This window comes from Canis lupus, chromosome 8, assembly GCF_048164855.1.
Source record: "Canis lupus baileyi chromosome 8, mCanLup2.hap1, whole genome shotgun sequence".
In the NCBI taxonomy this organism is placed as follows: domain Eukaryota; kingdom Metazoa; phylum Chordata; class Mammalia; order Carnivora; family Canidae; genus Canis; species Canis lupus.
The window spans coordinates 59,004,735-59,027,076 of record NC_132845.1 but is presented as its reverse complement, the minus strand read 5'-3'; the positions used below and the strand labels follow the sequence as shown (position 1 = coordinate 59,027,076).

General features: G+C 41.4%; 1 protein-coding gene across 8 annotated transcripts in view; it reads left to right on the top strand.

The window, feature by feature from the left end:
• XPO6 (exportin 6) overlaps positions 1–22,342 on the top strand; it is a 102,197-nt gene that overhangs the window by 47,838 nt on the left and 32,017 nt on the right. For 5 of the 8 annotated variants that reach the window (XM_072836281.1, XM_072836287.1, XM_072836280.1 and 2 more), the window contains 4 exons: positions 4,526–4,979; positions 5,282–5,350; positions 8,273–8,399; positions 14,272–14,381. In XM_072836281.1, the coding sequence (XP_072692382.1) occupies positions 4,526–4,979; positions 5,282–5,350; positions 8,273–8,399; positions 14,272–14,381 (760 nt within the window). The remainder of the gene's footprint in view (positions 1–4,525; positions 4,980–5,281; positions 5,351–8,272; positions 8,400–14,271; positions 14,382–22,342) is intronic. The other 3 variants (XM_072836286.1, XM_072836285.1, XM_072836282.1) reach the window with 1 other exon arrangement.

Below are 22,342 nucleotides of genomic sequence, written 5' to 3'. Positions count from 1 at the left end.
CCTGGGCCAAAGGCAGGCGCCAAACCGCTGCACCACCCAGGGATCCCAGATGTCCAGGTTTAATAGAAGATCATACTGAGATGGTGTCTGATGGATGGTTGCTCCTTTGCTAAAGCCTCCATTTGATCCTGCTTAATTATCCACCCCCAAAATTCTTCTAGTTGGAGAGTGGAGAGTGGTGATTTCCTCTGACTCCAGCACCTTCCATAAATGGCCACTGGTCCTTGAACAATGAGAAAAGCGATACCAGAAACAGTTACTGTCATTGAATGAGAGAAAGTTGTACATACAGACTCAACTGAACAGCCACGGCAACAATTCAGAAAATAGCCTTATTAATCCAGTAACGAACTGGATAAATATTTGTAGATTGTACTTGAACATCCTTCTTGCATAACTCTTTGAAACTAGGTCTTCTGATTATCAGCATGGGTTGCTGAGATCATGATGAGTTTCAACTAGTATTAAATGCAGCTATTTCCAGGTGCCTGGGTGGGTCAGTCATTTAAGCGTCTGATTTGGCTCAGGTCATGATCTCCTCGGTGGTGGGATTGAGTCCCATTTTGGGTTTTGTGCTCAGTGGGAAGTCTGCTTGGAGATTCTCTCCCTCTGCCCCTTCAGTGCTCTTTCTCTTCCTTTATCTCAAATAAATGAAATCTTAAAAAAAAAAAAATGCAGCTCTTTCAGAATAGAAACCAGTGAACACCATACAAGATACGATGCCTAGGGACAACTTTTTAATCTACTTTTAACAGTAGAAATTAAGCCCCTTATTAATAAATTACAAGATCCTCGTTTTAATGGCTGAGGAGATGAGGCTGAGAAAGGTTAACTAATCTGTTCATATTCATCCTGCATTAGTGTAAGGCGGGAGTTCTCAATAGATCTGGGAGCCCTTTCAGGGGTCCCAAAGGTCAAATACACGTTCATAAAAGTACTAAGATGTTATTTGTCATTTTTACTCCTTCTCTCATGAGTATACTAAATAAAACTCATTCAGATCCCACATTGCAATTAACCTTTAAGAAATTACTACTAGTAAAATTTTTATATATTAAAGAACAGCTCTAATCACCTAGAAAGGCCACAGAAACACTTTAGTCTTTATCAGTTGCATATTTGTGTGAAGCTGTTTCCTTCATATACTTCAGCGAAAACAGCATATTGCAACAGATTGAAGCAGATGAGAGAGTCTATCTTCTTTTGAGCCAGACAGACATTATAGAGATTTCCAAAAATGTATAGTGCTACTCTTCTCACTTATTTTTTTGGCAGCAAAATAGTTTCTTCATTTAAAAATATTTTATGCTTACATGTCAGGCATTTATTATTAAATGAGTATTTAAAATATTTGAAACTTCAGTTTTAATTTCTATGTGATGAATATTAATAGACATAACCTGCATAAGTGAAAGTTCTTTGGCTGGGCACCTGGGTAGCTCAGTCAGTTAAGCGGCTACCTTTGATTTGGGTCATGATCCCAGGGTCCTGGGACAGAGCCTCCAGGCTGGGCTCTGTGCTCAGTGGGGAGCCTGCTTCTCCCTCTGCCCTTCCCTGCTACTTGTGCTCCCTTTCTCTCTCTCTCAAATAAATAAAATCTTTTAAAAAAGTTCTTTGGCATTCTCAGTAATTTTTAAGAGTACAAAGGGTTCTGGGACCAAAATGTTTGAGAACTGTTGCTATAAAGCACAAAATACAGTATAAAAATTTAGCCAATATTCCACCATTCAGAAATTACAGCATTCTAGACTCCTCGTTATATGTAGTTGCAGTGAGGTTAAGCTAAATAAAAAGACAAAAAGTGTCATCCTACATTTTAATGTTTTTTTTAATTTATCTTGACCCTATCTAGAGCAAGAGTCTAATACTCTTCTGACTGAGCCAGCCAGGTGCCCTCAGTTTTCTTTTTAATAAAAACAAATTATAGTTTTACTTGAATTTAATGGGAGGTTTTAAAAACAGTAGGAATTGCTGACCTTGAGATACTTTTTCCACAGGGAATATTAGTTTGTAAAAGATAACCTCTAGGATTAAGAAAAAAAGAGGAAAACCAATTTCTTACTACGTGTTTTAATTCTAGCCCATATTATTTTGAGACTTCTTGCTTGTGAAAGAAAAAAGTTAGCTAGCACACCCTCTGTGATTCCTACATATATTTAGTCTTGATTCTACATTTAATTCAGTGCTTGCTCTAGTCCCCTTGCACAGCTGCTCCATTCCTTAATTCTGCATTTTTATTTATTGCTTTATTTATTGCTTTATTTGGTTTCTCTATGCAGTTTCCTCAAGAAGAGTTTGTGGAATGGGACATCTGGGTGGCAGTCAGTTGGGTGTCTGCCTTTGGCTCAGGTCATGATCTCAGGGTCCCAGGAATGGGCCCCTTGTTGGGCTCCCTGCTCCCGCTCCCAAGCAGGGAGTTTGCTTGTCCTTCTCCCTCTGCTCCTCTCCCATTCATGTGCATGCTCGCTGTCTCTCAAATGGATAAAATCTGAAAAGAGTTTGTAGGCAGTATATTATTTGAGTTTCTGTGTTTGGGAAAATGTTCCCTTCCCTTGTTACTCCAAGGAGAGCTTTGGATTAAATCATTCCCTGCCCCACCACTTGTGGACACAGTACCACTATTGTCTGGCTTCTTGTATTACTGTGGGGAAGTCTGAATTGGGTGTTTTCTCCTTTGTGTATGTGCTTGTTATACCTACATCTCTTCCTTATTCCTAAAAAGTCTTAGTATCGATTAGTCTTTATCACTTCTTCTTGGGGACAGAATAAACCCCTTTCTTTTGTATATACGCCTTTTATTTCAGGAATGTTTTCTTGTTATAGTTTTGAATATTTGTCTTATATCCTCTCTAAAATCCTTTTATAGCTTTTTGCAATCCCATTTCATTTGCATGATTTCTTTGAGTCTGATGCTTCTCAGAAATTAAGCATGTTGGAGGTTCCTTAGAAAGTTAAAAATAGAACTACCCCATGATCCAGCAATCACATAACTGAATATTTACCCAAAGAATAAAAAAACATGAATTCAAAGGGATAACGAAAGGGATAACGCAGTCCTATGTTTATAGCAACATTATTTACAATAGCCAAGATATGGGAGTCTATCAAGTTGATGAATGAATAAAAATGTGGTGTGTGTGTGTGTGTGTGTGTGTGTGTGTATGTATGTATATTGCCTACAATGGAGTACTATTCAGCCATCAAAAAGAATGAAATCTTGCCATTTGCAAAGACATGGATAGAGCTAGAGGGTATTATTCTAAGTGAAATAAGTCTGTCAGAAATGGATAAATACCATGTGATTTCACTCCTATGTGGCATTTCAGAAGCAGAACAAATGAGGAAAGGAAAAAGAGATAAACCATGGCTGGGGAATGGGAGAAATAGGGGTTGGGGAGTAAGGAGGGCACTTGTGATGAGCACAGGGTGATTTAAATAAAAACTTAAAAACCACTGAAAAACAATTAAGAATCACCTCTTGGAAAATGTGTAAAAACAGGTTTCTGGGTGACACCCCTCCAGGATCTACCACAGTACATGTGGGGTGGGGCCCGATAATTTGTATTTCTGACAAGCTCCCAGATTGTGCTGATGGTGCAGATTCACAGACCTAACCTAGCTCTGTAGTTCTCAGAGTTTTAGTCTCTGGACCCCTTTCTTCTTCTTCTTCTTTTTAAATTGAAATATAATTAACATGTAACACTGTTAGTTTCAGGTATACCACATAATGATTTGATAGATGTTAAATATTGCAAACTAGGGCAGCCTGGGTGGCTCAGCGGTTTAGTGTCGCCTTCAGGTCAGGGCCTGGAGATCTGGGATCGAGTCCCACGTCAGGCTCCCTGCATGGAGCCTGCTTCTCCCTCTGCCTCTCTCTCTTTCTCTCTTGCTCTCTGTGTGTCTCTTATGAATAAATAAATAAAATCTTAAATAAGTAAGTAAATAAATAAAGCAAACTGATCGTAACAGAAAGTTGCGATCGCAACATCCATTACTACACAGTTAACATTTTTTTTCTTACTGCTGAGAACTTTCAAAATTAACTCCCCCAGCAACTTTCAAATATACAGTACAGTATTGTTGACTAACTGTAAGTCCCCACACTGTACATGACATCCCCAGGACTTCTTATAACTGGAAGTTTGTACTTTTGATCCCCTTCACCCATTTTTGCCCACCCTATTACCCAGGACCCCTTTACTCTTAAAGATTATCGAGGTCCTCAAAGAGCTTTGTGAGTTACATCTATTGATATTAACACTGAGAGCATTTATTTACGTTGATTCATTTAAAAACTGTCGTGAACTCTGCATCTAAACAAATGATATGTTCTCATGAAAAATACATTACCCAAAGCAAACAAATTTACTGAGCACCGAGAGGTGTGAGTGACATTATTTTACATTTCTACAGATCCCTTTAGTAGGGAGCTTAATGAAAGATGGCTTTGGCTTTCTCTCTGTTGTAGGTAAACTTATTTGTAAGAGACTTGATAGCGTGTGTTAAAGGCTTTTTGTATTTCCAGGTGACTTACTGAGTAACCTGTTGCAGAGTCCTAGTTCAGCCAAACTGTTGAATCAGCCAATCCCCATCCTTGATGCGGAGAGTGAGTATATCTGTTCCCTGGCCTTGGAGTGCCTGGCCCATCTCTTCAGTTGGATTCCTCTGTCTGCCAGCATCACCCCATCCCTCCTAACCACCATCTTCCACTTTGCGCGCTTTGGCTGTGACATCCGGGCCAGAAAGATGGCATCAGTTAACGGCAGCAGCCAGAACTGTGTGTTGGGTCAGGAGCGCGGCCGGCTTGGGGTCCTGGCCATGTCCTGCATCAATGAACTCATGTCCAAGAACTGTGTGCCTATGGAATTCGAGGAGTATTTACTACGTATGTTCCAGCAGACTTTCTACCTCCTGCAGAAAATCACCAAGGATAACAATGCCCACACGGTGAAGAGCAGGCTGGAAGAACTCGATGAGAGGTAATGAAAACAGATGTGGAATCGGCTGTGTTCTGAAAAGGGGCCGTGACTGTTTATCACGCGGTGTCGCATAGTGTCTGTAATCCTCTTTGGTTTCAGAGTTTGGGGCTCCTGACAAGGAACGGACAGGTAGGTGTGGACCAGTAAGTCTGAGCGTAGCTGGAAGGGCTAGGGTGGCTAGAGGGATGAGTCAAGCTGGGAACATGCCTGTGAATTGTGTAGGTGTGTTGTCTTTCCCCCTCTCTGCCTCCTGTCCTCCCTTCCGCCCTCTCCCCCACCCCATCCTCACGATTCGCCTGCAGGTCTGAGGTGGCGCAGGAGCCGAGTCTGCTGCTCGTGCGTAGCCAGGAACGTGAGAGGAGGCCTTGGAGGTACAGGAGCTCTCATCCCCCTTTTCACTTGATATTGCCTGTCAGTTTTTACTACTTGACTTTTCCCAAGTGAACATCGTGCAGTGTATAGGAATGTTATTACCATGAGCTTTGCACGGATGGCACACTTCCATCAAAAGAAAAGAGATGTGGAAGAGGGCACGTATGAATGTGGCACACACTTGGGTTTCTTTGTTACCTCCTCTTGCTTGGAGCCAAAAATGACCTCGCTTTTCTTTCTGAAGTACTCAAAAAGATGACTCCATCACAGTACGCTGAGGCGTGGTCTTCTGGTCTTCCTCTGGATGATGCCATTATCTGTCCCACAGCTTTCATTGATGCGATGCCACTGCTGTGTAACAGCAAGAGGGAAAATTAAAGCATCATGTTGACTATTCAGAAACTTCCAGGTGGATAAATTGTATTGAGTTAGAAGATATTTATTGATTGCCAGGCAGCAAATGTTGTTAATATTTTAATCCATCTTTCATGGCTTGTTTTTTGTTATTAAGCTACACCGATTTAAGCCATTTTCCTTTTCCTTAGAGTAAGTAGCAGATATAAAGTCAAGTGCTTAAAGACTGTTTTAGTGCTTTTTTAAATATAGCAGTTTTATTAAGGGTTTTCTGAAGTTGAAAATGTGGATACAAAGATTCTTTTGGTTTGGTTCATTGTAAACAAGCTTTGTGTGAAATTTTCTTTGTATAATCACAAAAGAGCTCATAATCTCGTATGGTGGTATGTTGGTTTTATTTTCCATTATTTTGTAATCGCTTTCTGTATGAATTCAAAGGCATCGGTATGCAAACACACAGTTTTATATCCTTTCTAGCTTTGGGTTAAGAAAGGCCATATTTTCATATGTTAAAAAGAAAAGTTCAGCTGCTCGTACGGAGCGTCAGGTACCTGGGCTTTGAGTTTGACATGTAGCACAATGTTTGTGATGGCTTATGTTCGGGTGGTAAAGAAATATTGTCACCGGTTATCAATATACTGTTTTTGTTACGTGTAACCCTTGTGCTTTTGGTTTTATATTTCAATCCTATGCTTCCTCTTGCCCTGAGAAAGCTGAGAGGTACCCAGAAGCAGAAAGGTGACCTAAATAGTACTGTGTGCTTGCTTCCTGGCTCTTGAGCCCCTGACCACTAATTCTAAACAGCTAAGTCCATTCTCAGTTGTTTAGGAGCTTTTGACCCAGGGCCTCTGCTCCTGTCCTTCTCCCTCTAGTGCCTGTTTCACACCTTCCACTGCTCATTAGCACCTGTACCAGAAGGTGGGCAAGGGAAAGAAAATGAGGTGAAATAAAATCTAGACTTTCAGCTACCAAACAGCCATTGTTTGCTTAAAAAATTGGGTTGGAGATGAAAATAAAATCGAGGCAGTATGGCATTTACCCAAGACTTCTCTTTGTTTATGGGTGGCAGAGATTTGAGGGTGTCTTCCTAAAGAGCAGTAAAGTGGGCGATGGCTCAGAATAGCCATGGCTGAAGATCATGTGATACGTGGAGCAAGGAATGAGGAGCTCCTGCTCTTGAGTATTCATGATCTGAGGCATCAGAGAGAAGTCTCACACTTGACTCTAAAAACAGGCGATTTGAATGCCTTACTATGTTTCAAGTACTTGGTCCCATGATCCACAGAGACGGCCATTCTCCTTATCAAGCAAATTAATGTTTTTGTTTCTGTTTTTTTTTTTTTTTAACTGCACATGCTTACACATATGTGTTAGCTAGCTGTGCAGAGGCCAGATAGCTGGGTTGGCTGCCTCCAGGGTGCTAGGTCTCAGGAACAATACAGGACATTTTGTTTATGGGCCAATTTGCTCTTCTGAGTAGTAGTCTTTTTCTCCCCTTTTATTATTGCATAATCCTTGCTTTTAAAAAAGCTTTTTGCAGTGGTGAGTTTCAGAGTTGCCTGTAACCATGATTTAATTTTTGACTAAGGCCTGTAGTGAGTCTTTATATTGTTTATTGGTCTCCGAAATGTGATTTATGGAGGTATGTCCATCTCATTTTCTAATCACCTTTTGGTATCAAGGGGCTTATAATGCAGTTTCTGAAATGTGAGTGATGATGTGCTGTGTGTTTAGTAACAGCAGTCTCTTATCCTTGCAGCTGGGACTCACTCTCCTCTGGGAAATGATACTGGGAATACACATGAATTGGGGAGTCACTGTGCTGTGAAAGGAAAGAGCACTGGCGTGGGAGTGGATGGGGGGTCCCATTCTGCTGTGAGCTGGCCCAGCAACCTCAGGCGGGTCACTTTATCTCATTGGGCCTCATCTGTCCAATGAAGCACCAGACTAAATTGTCCCCGAGGCCTGTCCAGCCTGGGCAGCCCTCCTCCCTTATTTTTGCAATCACTTTCAGAGTGGACCAGGATGTACTTATGTTTAATTAGCACCAGGAGCTAGAGGGCGGGGTAAGGAGGTGGGAAGAAAGAGCATTAGGTTGCAAGCCTGCATATGCCTTACCTGGATGCCATGTCTTTGGTCTAGCCTTGTTTTGTTTTTGTTCTTAGCACATTCATTTTAATATTTTGGCCTCATAGCAAAGCCTCCCAGACTTGCCACATTGAAATGATGCACATGCTCTGCCCATCAACTTTTTAGTACCATTTCCTTTCACTTGAATGGGGTCATAATATGAAGGAGTTAGAAACTCTGAGAGCACTAGTTTATAAGATGCCTTACGAGATAGTGTCTGAGGATTAAAGTTGCTTTTCTGCTATGTTTCAGGTGGTAATGGAATGAAGGGTTGCCTGACCTGTAGGTAATTGTTGCAGGCCTTTATATTTTTAACTGAAACTATATTTTAAATCTATGTAGTTCTGTACTGAAAGAAATTTGGTTTGAATTTGAGTTCTTTTCTAAGGAGATGGCTGGGTTTCAGATTGTCACCCCTTGTCTTCTTGTCTTACTAGCTACATCGAGAAGTTTACTGACTTCCTCCGGCTCTTTGTGAGTGTTCACCTGAGAAGAATCGAGTCCTACTCCCAGTTTCCCGTGGTGGAGTTCTTGACGCTTTTGTTCAAGTACACATTTCATCAGGTAAAACACCAGAACTGCCCATCCTTTCCTCCCGCAAGAAGTCTACTCTCTCGTTTTCAGGGGAAAGAGCTTCTTTACCTCCCAAACATTTAGATAGTGCTTACTTACTTTGTGAAGATGAACACGTGTCTCCTTTACAACAGCTGTTGGAGGTGGGTATTATTAACTATCTCCATTTTCCAGATAAACCGAGGCACAGGGAGTACCTTGCTCAGGGTCATATAGTCAGTAAGTGATGGGGCCAGGACTTGAACTCAGAGTTTGTGTACTTAACCACTGTTTTGCTGGAGAAGCAAGAGATGGAAATAATCTTTCGTTCTATTCTGTAACTGTTGTTAAAACTTCCGATAAGGATGTTAAGTAGTGAAGCTCTCGAGAGTTAAGTTTTGGTGGATCCGATTTTTTTTTTTTTTTTTTTTTTTTTTTTTTATGATAGGCACACAGTGAGAGAGAGAGAGAGAGGCAGAGACACAGGCAGAGGGAGAAGCAGGCTCCATGCACCGGGAGCCTGACGTGGGATTCGATCCTGGGTCTCCAGGATCGCGCCCTGGGCCAAAGGCAGGCGCCAAACCGCTGCGCCACCCAGGGATCCCGGTGGATCCGATTTTTACCTGCACTGGACAGATACTTTTTGAGCTCATCTTGTATATCAGGGGCTAGGCATATAACCCTCACAAGCAAAGTCCATGCCTTAATTGAGTTTGACCCAATGTCTTTTATACACACACACACACACACACACACACACACACACACATTTTTTAAAAGCTTTATTGAAGTGAAATTGAAATTTACATCTTATGAACTTCACCCATTGTAATTGTATAATTCAGTGATACTCAGTTTATAGACTTGTGCAACCATTATCACAATTTGGTTTTAGACATTTCTTTTTTAAAATTTATTTTTTATTTTTTATTTATTTATGATAGTCACAGAGAGAGAAAGAGAGAGAGAGAGAGGCAGAGACACAGGCAGAGGGAGAAGCAGGCTCCATGCAGGGAGCCCGACGTGGGATTCGATCCCGGGTCTCCAGGATCGCGCCCTGGGCCAAAGGCAGGCACCAAACCGCTGCGCCACCCAGGGATCCCCGGTTTTAGACATTTCTATCATGCCCTATCCCTTATGCATTTGTGTGTGTATGTGTGAGATTTATTTTTAATTCCACTATAATTAATGCACAGTGTTACATTAGTTTCAAGTGTACAATATAGTGATTCAGTAATTCTGTACATTATTCAGAGCTCCTCCTTTTGTGTCTTTAGAATAAGTTTTTTATTTTAAAGATTTAATTTTTTATTCATGAGACACAGACTGAGAGAGAGGGAGAGACACAGGCAGAGGGAGAAGCAGGCTCCTCGCAGGGAGCCTGATGCAGGACTCAGTCCCAGACCTCAGGATCATGACCTGAGCTGAAGGCAGGTACCGAACCGCTGAGCCACCCAGGTGTCCCATAGAATAAGGTTTTTACTGAAATATCACACATAAACAGAGAAGCACACAAGTTATACATGGATAGCTTGGTGAATTTTCCCAAAATGAATAAATCCATGTCACCACCGCCTTAATCAAGAAATAGGACTTAGTGCCAGCACCCCCCTGTGTCCTTTCCCAATCACTTCTTCCCCTCTCCCAGTATGTAACCCCAACCCTGCCTTTAACATCCCAGATTAGTTTTGCCTGTTTGAGAACTTTTCTAAATGGAAGTATCCAGTATTTGTTTTGTCTGCCCTTTTCATTCAGCGTCAGTTTGTGAGATTCATCTGTGTTGTGTGTGGCAGTGGTTTGCCCTCATTGCTTATAATAAGTCATTATCTGCAAATCCATTCCACTTTTGATTTGGGTAGCTTTTGGTTTTCGGTGATCAGGAATGGTGTTGCAGTAGACATTCTTGTACATGCATTTGGGTGTACCTATATAGCTCTTTCTGTTGGTGTATCCTAGGGATGATTACTGGGTCAGTTAGGGCATGTGATTTTATAAATAGACTGTTTAGGTGGTTTAAACCACTAACATTGTAGCTTAATGAAGCTGGAAGAGAAACATGGGCCTAGGCTAGCAGGGGTGTGTATGTGGTTGGGAATTTAGAGCGAGGTTTTGGTGGTGAGCTAGGTTTTCTCTCAGGGCACATAGAAGTAGTGCCCCCAATGGGTATGGGTGAACTGTTCCTGGGAGCAGCAGGGAGGGTGCAGGTGGAGGAGGACCAGGGCTGAGGAAGTGTCAAGATGTCTGATGGGGCCAGTGGGTGTGGAGCAGGAAGGGCAGCATGCTGAGCTCACCAGACCTAAGAAGGAATGGAAGAGGTGTTGAGAAGTGGGAGGGTGAGGAGATAGGAGAGAAGCATTCAAGGTGGGAGTGTTGTGAGATGGATCCAAAGAAATGGATGCAAAGGGACCAGGAGGAAAGGATTTGGTAGATACTTAAGAGTCTGTAGCAGAAATGAAAGAGATGAGGAGCAAGTGGTGCGGTCAGGAAGAAGGAGTTTATGTGGAAAAATGGAATGAAAATATTTTGCCATTTTGCTCTATGTAAAGTTTTCTATCTTTTATGTGCGGTATAGAAAAAAGCTAAATACAAGTTTTAAAGTATGTAGGTCTTATGCCTACTTCTTTGGACCTGGACCCAACAAACAGTTCAGAGTTTGAGCTCTGGTTATTTCTTTGAGGCTTGTGTCCTTGGATGAGTCTTCTTAATTTCCTTAGATTAGTTTCCTCACCTAAGAAGATTGTGGTGGGCATCTTCACAATCTGGCCCAGTGGTTATCTTCTGTGATCCCCTCTCTAGAATCGTATGTGTTCGTTTTCCATTGAACTGTAGTGTCAGTATATATTTATATGTGTTGTATTTATATAGTGGGAAAAGAAATGGGTCTGGTCATGAAGCAAACAAGCTTCTTTCTTCCTCCATTACCTGAGTTCACTGTTAGCCAAGCTCCTTTGTACTCTCTTGGTCCGCTGTATGTGAACCTTGCTTACTAGGCGCAGGCTCTTACTCTGGGTGTCGGTGTCCTTTGAGGTCCAGGCTGAAGCGGATTTGAGCATCCGGTAGAGGAGCAGGAAGCTGGAAGGTGCTCTGTGCAGTTTGCTGTAGGCTGGGCTGCCCCTTACTGGAGAGGCAGGGTTGAAAAAAGGTGGCAGTGTGCACTCCAGGATCAGGAGCGAGTTCTTTGGGGTAAGATTTAAGAATAAGAAATGAAGTGCTCTCAGCTTTAAGTTCTCATCTATTCATTAACTGTGTGATCTTATTTTATTACAGTTTAATTATCTATGAAGTGGGAAAATGTTCTTTCCTCTTGTCTAAAGGGTTATGAGTATACTCAAGTGTTTCTGCCTTTTGTTTCTGAAATTCATAGAGAGGTGCCTGGCTAGCTCTGCAGTAGAGCATCTGCTGTCTGACACTTAATCTCAGGGTCATGAGTTCGGGGAGCCCTATGCTGGGTATAGAGATGACTTAAAGAAAATTCATAAGAAATTTTAGTACTGGTCATCATATATTGAAAGAATAGTAATGAGACAAAGATGATGTTAGTATCTTTCTGTGATTCTTTCCTCTCATTTCCTTTCCTACAATTTTTTTTTTTTTTTTAACCAAAGCATCTTGCTGCAGTGTCTCTAGCCCCTTGGGCTGAGCAGATATTTGCCTCCACTGTTGCGTTCCTTGCTGAGGTGTCCCTAGAAGCATCTGATTTCTGTCTTATTTCCATCTTCCTGCTCCTTCTCTTAGCATATCGTCAGCAGGGCATTCTTGGTCTTGCGTTTTTCACCCCCCACCCCACACCTGCCTGTCCTTCTTAAAATAGTGCCTGGGGTAGTGTGGCATGGGGGCGAGGGCTCTGGACCAGGAGTCTTAAGTTCCATGTTCTAGTTCTCTTTCTGTTTCTTATCTCATCACCTTGAGCAGGTAACTTTGTTTCTGAGCTTTGTTGTCTTTATCTGTAAAATGGGAAGAAGAAAAACACCTGTCTACTTTCCAGGGCTATTATGAAGATCAAATAGACCAATGCAGATAACCACTGTAAAGTGCTTGGAGAGAGAAGGGTGGTATCACTACCCTTCTTGAAGAAACTTGTTTGGATCTTTAGTGATTAGTTAGCCCTTGAGCATGAAAAATAAGTCTGAGTATAGGTACATTTTTAAAATGGGTCTGTGAGGGTTCTGAACATTGGATGACTGCAAAAGTGCAGCTTTTGGAGGTCATCTATGTGACCTTAATGATCTGTATCCACAGCAGTTGTCAAAGGTGAGATTGTGGGCAGCACACAAGGCCTCACAGCGGGCCCTGCAGTAGGAAGAAGTTTCAGGTCCTGCAGAGGGTGGATCTGCCCACCTTATTTTCTGGTCTTGAGCCACGTGATATATCCTCAATTCAAAGGCATGGAGAGGATGTGTGTAACGGTAAAGTACATTGACATAACCATAAGCCCTGGGTTTGTGTAGTGACTTTTACCAAAAGCACTTCCATATGCATCTGATCAGTTATGTTCTATGGAGGGGGGAAGGTGGGTGTTCTCAAACCAAGGAGGGACAACTGAGTGATTGACCTACAGGAAGCTCATCAAGCTGCAGCTAGTAAAGATTCCATCTCCTGGCTGTGCAAGTTGAGTGCCTGTCTATAAGCTACCCATATTATTTCCACATGGCTTATTGTTTTTTCTCCTTATTCTGGCTCATTTCATGTCCTGGATATAGTGGGTTTTGCAAAGGATGAAGTGGAGACAGGAAATGGTCATTTTGTTTTCTTGACGGTCCTGTCAGTGGTCCTTACTGAGCTGTGCATTACAGTTCCAGGGCGACCCTGGGTGTTTTGAGGTTGGACTCTCTCCTAGTCTGCTCCTGAATAAGTTAGTTTTTCTGTCTCAGACTCAGCCTGGGTACAGAACTCCCATCTCATGCTACCACCCAATGCGTAAATCCCATATATGCCCTCGTAAGCCTCTGGATTTCCTAGTGGATCTGAAATGGAAGGAAACTGATCCCAGAAGATGATGGCATTGTTTCTTTTCCTGTCTGATCCTGCCACCAGACATGTGGTTCAGTGATGTAATCACAAAACCAAAGAGCTCTCAGAGGTAGCAAGAAGTTGAGTGAATATAGAAGGGATTGAGGGTCACAAGTTGAAATAGAATATGTGCAAGAAGGACTAGATTTTGGAGAATATAGTGTCTGGATTTTGCATGAAATAGAATCTGAGAAATCAGAGCATTAGGATCCTACAAAGACTTGCTCTTCTCTCTTTACTTTGTCTTTATCAACATCTGTTTAGAGCTTGCAATTAGTCTGTTGGACTACCTCTCTTTCTGCAGAGGATTTGATGCCCGAGGGCCAGACTGAAGCTCATTTTCGGTCTGCTCTGTAGGAACACTGCAGCTGTTACTTTCTTAACCTTCAGATATGTGAACTTGTCACCTTTGGAGCCACTGGAGCTTGTTTTTGGTTTTGTAAGGGTATGTATTGGGAAGAGCATTGGTTGGGGGTAGAAGGACCTGCTCCTACTCCTGACCTTGAATAGATTGTGTCTCTGGATCTAAGTTTCTTTTTCTCTTAAAACAGATTTGAATTGGATCATCTTTGAGGGTCCCTCCCCCCACACCCCAGTCAATCTCAGATTTAAAGGTTGGCGTCTGCTCTGCTTATTTTGTAATTTGGTTGTCCTGCCTAATGATGTGTTTGTTCCATGGCACCCTTGTCTTGTTAGGATCACCAGGGCCCAGTCATGAAGACCATCTAAAAGACACCAGTTGTGGTTACCTGGAAGCAGAGGGAATCTAGGCTTATGGTTGTACCATTCTGGTGGAAATAAACACTGGTGGGTGTGTTTCTAAGGAGGAGTCGCATTAAGTAATCTCATTGTCTGGATTTCTTTTGCATCATAGCCTACTCATGAAGGTTACTTCTCTTGTTTGGATATCTGGACGCTCTTTTTGGACTATCTGACAAGTAAAATTAAAAGCCGTCTGGGAGACAAGGAAGCAGTTCTCAACAGGTAAACCCCAGAAACATTGATAACTAGAAATAGAAAATTTTGCCAGTTTTTCCTGTGGCCTGAAGGGGCAGCCATGCAGCCCAACCTCTTCAGTGAGACCAGGTCACATAAGCTGGTTAGGTAGTTAATGTCATTGTGCATATCTGTATTCTTTTTTTTCTCCCTTTTATCTCATTTTCTTAAAACATTTTTTTTTACTGGTTAAAAAAGTCATTTGTATTGTTAATGTTTTAGATATGACAGTGTTTTCATGAGTTTGTTTTTAAATGGCCCTATTTTAGAGATGAAAAACTGAAGTATTTATTAGATGAAATGATACGACATCTGGGATTTGCTTTAAAATAATCCACTGGGGATAGAGGGAAAAGCAGGTTGGCCATGTGTTGATAATTGATGTTGACCTGTATTGATGCTAACTTGGGGTTTATTATATTCTTGCTCTTTTGGTATGTGTTTGAAAATTCCTTAAAGTAATAAAGGCTTGTTGTGAAAAATAAGTATTTTAAAAACTAGGAAAAGATAAAAAAAAATATAGTTACCCATAATCCCACAGTCCAGCGATAGCTACTTTGTACTTTTTATTGTATTTTTTAAAAACAAAATGGGGGGCAGCCTGGGTGGCTCAGTGGTTTAGTGCCACCTTCAGCCCAGGGCGTGATACTGGAGACCCTGAATCGAGTCCCACGTCGGGCTCCCTGCATGGAGCCTGCTTCTCCCTCTGCCTGTGTTTCTGCCTCTCTCTCTCTCTCTGTCTCTCTCATGAATAAATAAAATCTTTAAAAAACAAAATGGAGAATGTTTCTTCCCCTCCATGTGTTTCTCAGGTCATTTTTCTTACTTGCAGGCAGAAGGTGTATTTCCTGTATATTATAGTTAATTCATTTCAGAAATGAAATAATGAGCTAATGTATCTAGAATGCTTGGCACATTATGAATGTTTGCTCAGTAAATGGCATCAGTGGTTGGTGGTGGAGACAGTGAACACCCCTTCCCCAAAAATATGCCAAATGGAGATGGTGAGGCGAATCCCTATTTGGGAAGAGGTTGGACTGACCCTCTTAAAACGCTTTGTATTGCTGAGGTTTTATGAGTTTTAAACATTCTAAACAGATTATTTGCATTCCAAGTTTAAAATTTGCACTTTTGTTCCCAAAACATTATTTTTGTGATTGCAAAATAGCTTCTAAGTTGCTATGGTAACGGGTCAAATGTGCTTTATGGGTAGTATACTCCTGTATCTGAAACTTCATTACATAACAGTAGATCCTGTTTTTGGTGAATTTGCCAGCTATAAGTAATTGTGTTTTTGAATGAGATTCTTCAAAGAAAAGGTATTTCCGCCCTATTCTCTATTTTGTATGCTGAACAGTTGTGTCCTTTAGTTCTGGGACTGTGCCTGATTTTGCTATATTTAGTGGTAGATATTCTTTCACATCTCCCAGGCTTGTTGGAAGAATAAACTGAGGAAATGATTAATATGCAAATGCTTTTTAAAGCACAGTACAAATGTGTTTTAGGTGTGGAGAATATGGTTTCATTGAGAAAGTATGTGCTGGCAGATTATTAGTATTAAATATACACTTGTGCACATTATTGTACCAACAGAAGAAGCAGTGGTTTAGAATTTAAATTCCTTTGCTGCTTCATGGGAGCAGTATTACTTTTGGTCAAGTTATATACTGATCACATTTCCTGTTGCAAAATACGCATGCTGATATCTCTTGCAGGATGGTTAGAATTCAAGGAAATCTTGTATATAAACTGCCTGGCACAGTATTTACCCTGTTTAAAGCACTCAATCATTGGTCACAGTGATGCCCACAACTGTGATAATAAGTAACAGGAGATGTTGCTGCCCTTTGCCGATGACTGTGGAGTTAAGTGATTGGGCCCTCTATCTGCACATGTTGACCTGCCTGCGCAAGCGTCTATCATCTGATGTCACAGTTGTCAGGGGCGATGACTGACCACTTTAAACTCTAGGAATTTTTCTCATTGATCGTTTGATCATCATTCTAAATGAGACTTTCTAATTTTTTATGATATTTAATTTAATTTAAATTTTATTTATTTATTTATTTATTTATTTATTTATTTATTTATTTATTTTTTAAAAGATTTTATTTATTCATAGAGAGAGAGAGAGAGAGAGAGGCAGGCAGAGACACAGGCAGAGGGAGGATAAGCAGGCATCATACAGAGAGCCCAACATGGGACCCGATCCAGGGTCTCCAGGATCATGCCCTGAGCTGCAGGCGGCACGAAACTGCTGCGCCACCGGGGCTGCCCTGACTTTGTTTTTTAAAGTATATACACTTAGAATACTTTTATGCCCTTGAAAAAACAAAACAAAAGCCCCAAACCTTCAAAGCTGGTCTGTGGGTTTTTTTTTTTTTTTTAAACCATTGAATAATAACCATCACCCTGGGAACTGGAAACTGTTGATCAGACATTGCCTAGGGTCTAGGGTTGCAGGCTGCAAAGAAGGGTGTATAAGGTAGTCCCCTGAGGGGCACAAAGAAAATAGTTGAATTTTAATGTCTATATTTTTCCTGTCACCTCTTACACTATATATTTATGCAGATGTATGCTCAGTTCTTTAAATGAAAGTTTTGAAATGTGGCAACCACTCTTCTAGGTTCTAAGAGACCCTAATATGTCAGAGATGTATTGTTCTGCAGAGGTAGCTGATAAAGAGTGCTGTCTACTGGTAATGACCCACTCATTTTAATAAAGCTCATAAATGGGATCAAATGTTTTTCAGCTGACAAAATTCATCTGAAAGAAGTTGAGGTGCTTTTGGAATCACATTTGTGGCTTGTGCCAGAATTTTAGAAGCAACTGATCTTGCAGGAATTAGTCAAGAATGTTTTCTTGGTGTCTTAAATGGGAAACGTAGGTGTGGTTAAGTGACAGAGGCAGCACTCAGTTCCTGTCCCTTGTGGTTTATAGGTTTTGCATCATTCATCACAACAAAGTGGTGTAGGCATTGTAGGCTATAAATTTAGAAGCACAAATGTACATGGATTTATTTTTGGACCTAGGAGCATTGGAGCTGTGCATGTTCTTTATTCACTGAGAATGCTCCAGAGTTTCTTGATCAGAGCTGCTGGGGACTTGCATCCCACTGTCAAAGGAATGTGTTCAGTAACATTGCCAGCTGAACAAAGCTACTGCTGGAGTTCATTGTCCAGATTGACCATTTTCAGGTGGTGGTTTGAGAAGACCTGAAGTTCAGGCTCCTTTTCCTCTGCTGTACTCTGGGGAGGGTTGTGCCTACTTACAAGCTGTTGAGAAAAGGAAGTGAACCAGTACATGTTTGGTACCTTGGCTGACAGTAGGTGTTTTGTGAATAAGTTCTGGTTTTCTTCTGTTCTCTCTCCCTCACTCCCTTCTCTGCTTGTCACTGTGAAAGCAGCCACCTGTGTAGAAACTTATTTTTACAGGAAGATGAGGAAACCTGAAGGGAGTTAAGCAACCTAAAGTTATTGAGTCATGTCCTGTTAGCCCCTTTGTCATGAGAGTACTGGCAAGTACTAGCCACAGACCATCCAGGGATTCCGGGTGACACTGGGTTGGACTGTAAACAACTGTGGGTGAGCGTGAGAAAACCTGCTGCCCTTTCTTTCCGGGTGGGTTTTTCTGCTTAAGAAAAAGGAAGTGCCATTACAGCACATGGCATTTTGATAACAGTTAATATAAGGTGTTAACTAGTTAACTAGGTTTGTGTCAGGGCTCTAGTAGATTTCTAGGTCCTGTGAGGAAAAATCCATGCTGTTGATGGCCCCAGAGAGTAAATGAGTAGAGTCTTGGTTATTTCTTTGAGTTGAGAAAGTGGTCCAGGGTTCTGCTCCAGTCCTTTGTAGTCACCTGATTTAGACTTTTGTCTGTTTCTTGCCTGTGCATTTATTCATTTTTTTTGCTCATTTGTACTTTGACTTATCATTTGTTTACTGAACACCTACTATGTAGTTGCCCCACCATGTACAGCTTTTTTTTAACTCAGACGTTAGAGTGCTTTGGGATCATATTTGTGGCTCAAGGCACACAGATCTATGGGTTTATTTCCATTGCATGTTTAAGCATGTAATGCTACAAATTTCCCTCTGAGCACTGCTTTAGCTGTGTCTACCAGATTGTCATATGTTCTATTTTCCTTTGTTTGCTGAAGAGATTTTCTGATTTCTCTTGGGCTCATCTCTTTGTTTAACTTCCAAATATTTGATTTCCCATCTATCTTGTTACTATTTTCTAGTTACTGTGATCTGCAAAGATAGTTTGTATGATTTCAGTTTTTTTCAACTTGCTAAGGTTTGTTTTATGACTTAGTTTTCTTGGTGATTGTCCATACTGCACTTGACAAGAGTGTGTATTCTGCTGTTGTTGGGTGAGGTATTCTGTAGATGTCGGTTAGGTCAGGTTGGCGGATGGCATTCTGTGTGTCCTCTGTCATGTTCTGTCAGCAGGAGAGAGGCAGGTTCTCTGGGTATAATTCTGGATTTACAATGTCTTCTTTCAGCCCTATTATTTTTGCTTCATTTATTCGGAGACTCTGTTAGTTTCACACAAATTTAGTTTCCCTTTTCAATTTTTTGTTGTTTGATGATACCTCTGAGTGTTGTAGAGGTCACTCTGGTATTATAGTATATCTGCTTTTCACATTAACATTTCACTACTGCGAGTGTATGTGGAAACTTCACCACCACATAGATCCTTTGCCCTCCCTTCTTTGTATTGAGGTTGCCATGTTTTACATCTATATTCATGGAAAACACCATCAATGTTTTACTTTTGCTTTCATCCATCATTAATATTTTTAAAGATCTTAAGAGGAGCAAATACTAGAGAAATGATATTTACCGAAATACTTGCCAATTCTCTTGCTTTTGTCCTTCATTCTTGAGGTTCCAGGTATCATTCTCGTGGTCATTTACCTTCTGTGTTAATCAGCTCAGGCTGCCATAACAAAATACCACTGGCCGTTTTATAGGCCTTATCTCCAAAGTTAAATGGGGTTAAGGCTTCAATGTAAATATTTTGAGTGGACCCAATTCAGTCCCTAGCACCTTCTATCTGAAAAGCCTTATGGAGGATGGTTGTAATAGCTGCCTTAAAAGTCTTTGGTAATTCCAGTGTGCCATCATCTTGAAATCAGCTTCTGTTGGTTGTTTTTCCCTTGATAAATGGTCAGTGCCTCCACATTCTTTGTATGTTGACTCATATTCTGGGTCCTTTTACCTGTTTATCCTACCAGCCTCAGGCATGACTTCCATCTCCAAAGTCACCTTGTGGTTAGAAATGGATGCTGCATTTACAGACCCCATACCCACGATTCTGATTCAGGTAGCAGGAATGAGAAAGGGAGAAATTGGACAAAAGATGCTCTGAAAGAGGCTTGGCCTAATGACTTCTCTTAGTTATATCCTCAACCACTGCCATCTACAGGGGAGGCTGGGAAATGGTAATCTTCCAGTTGCCTCAGTGCCAGTTGTCTAACTGAAGTGCCTCTTTCAGTTGTCTAACTGAAAGAGAAAGGAAGAAAGGGTATTGGGTAGGTCACCAGAGTCTGTTACACCCATACACTCTCCCCGCCTTCATCAAACACTTTGGGGGAGCAGTTACTATCTAAGTGTGCTTTAGCCTGGTTCCTAGTTGGGTATAATTTTTTATGTGATAATTTTTTTTTCCCCCCAGCTAGAGTTGCTAACTGCCAGTAGGGTTTTAGGTCTAATTTAGGATTATCCTATGCATACAAAGTCTTTAAATTCCCTTTTAGCAAGGTAATTTGTAGATGACAAGTTTCATCTGCCCTTTAGTCTGAAGTAGATTTTCTTTCCTAGAAAAATTGTGAAAATGCATTGGTCCATCATAGCAATTTATAGCATAAAACTTCTATAACTAACTTTAGGAATTTTTTGTCTGAGCAAATGGCAAATATAAGCTCCAGGCTTAAGTGTTTGATCTTAACTTTCTCTGAAGTCTACTGAAATAGGATTTTGAGACTATTGGCAATTTTTCCTTTAGATACTATTTTTTTTAAGATTTTATTTATTCATGAGAGACAGAGAGAGAGAGAGAGAGAGAGAGAGAGAAGAGACACAGGCAGAGGGAGAAGCAGGTTCTATGCAGGGAGCCTGACATAGGACTCGATCCTGGGTCTCCAGGATCATGCCCTGGGCTGAAGGCGGCGCTAAACTGCTGAGCCACCTGGGCTGCCCATTTTATTAGTGATAGTGCCAATAGATACTGCCTATTTTATTAGTGATTTTCGCTGCCAGCATTTGTTTCTGGGGCATGTTCAGTTACCCATCTAGCCTAGGTTGTTAAATCATTTGCAAACGCTGAGGGGGAGAGGTGGTCAGTGTTTCTGTCTTAGTGGAAAAAATGTGCTCTTACACTCACCAAACTGCAATGTGACAGTTCAGGAGGATCCTAATGGAGTTTTTAGACTGTCTTTAACGTGTCTCATTACAGGAGTTGTAACTTAGACTAGATGGTGTATTTGATCTTGGCATTAAATACGTTTTAGCTTTGGTTAGCTTGTCCTGGTACTCACCTGCATTGGATTAGATGGTTTATTAGGTAGGGTCCTGTCAGGAAAATGGAAACCAGACTTAATTATTTTAAGAATTCAGTGTAGGAAATTACCAGTTTCACTGGTGTTGGAGGATTGGAAGAGCTAGAAGGAAACACCGAGATTAGGCAGATAAAAACTACAGGGAGCAGCCCCACTCGAAGGGCTGAGGGTACAACGAAAGAGGTGGAGTTTTTAAAATCTAGATCAGAGGGATAGGCCTCATGCAGCCAGAGCTCAGGTCTCTGAGGAGAGGGTAGCACCCAGCTGCCATAGGAGCTCAGATGAAGGGCCCCATGGAGCTGATATTCAGAGGAGGGAGTGCAAGCTGGTATCTGCTGGTACCTGCTGGTACCTCTGAAAGTGCATGAGGCTGGTTCTAGGAATGGGGAAGTGGAAAGTGGAACCATTTATTACCGCCAGGTCATGGTTGACTGAAGCAGTTGTGCCAGAACAGGGAGCCCACAGGAGGATTGGTGTGCCTGTGCCCCCTCTACCTCTGGGTCTTCCTGCAGTGCCCCTGCTGCAGAACCTCCAGGCAGAGAAGTGTGCTCTGTGCACTCTCAGCCCCCAGCATCCCTAGGTATGCGGTAGATCGGTGCTGAGTGCCTGGCATGGGTGCCCAGCTTTATGAGTGGGAGTAGTCTCTGAACCTACCTTAGAAATGTTTCAGGACAGATAGGCAGCTGGTTTGTTCTTGAAAATTAGTGGTTTGTTGGTCCTTGTGGTGCAGTTGCTGCATATAACTTGGTGTCTTCTGAGGTGGGTTCTTACCACATGTGGGAAATATCCAGGCCTGGGGCTTTAAATGTTTCTTTGAGGAGTTCTTAGATATAGGTCAAAGGGCAGGGTTTCCCCAGACTTTTTCCATTTCTTACTTTAGGTTTTAAGTGTTCTGAAAAATTGACTGAAGGTAAGGTTTTGGGGAGTGGGTGGAGCAGGATCAAAGATCATTGTTGGTTTATGTGGAGAGCATGGAATGTTGAATTCTGGAGCCCCAACTTCAAATCACCTAGCTTGGTGACCTCAGGCAGTTTACTTAACTTTTATTAATTCTGATTTCCTCATCAGAAAAACACCAGTAGTGACACCTACTTCTCACAGGTATTAAAAGGATTGAATTATTGAATTGAATCATATATTGAATTAGTATAAGTTGATGTTTGTATATAATTACCTGTAATCCCCAGAGCAAACCATTGAGAAAATAACCCACAAATGCATGGTGAAAGAAATGACAAGAGAATGAAAACGGCACACTAGGAATTATCGGTAAACAAAAGGAAGGTGGTCATAGAGGAACAGAACAAAAGCTATGACTTGGAGGAAATAGGTAGCACAGTAGCAGAAGTCCCTCCTTTTCAGTAATGACATTAAACGTGCAGAA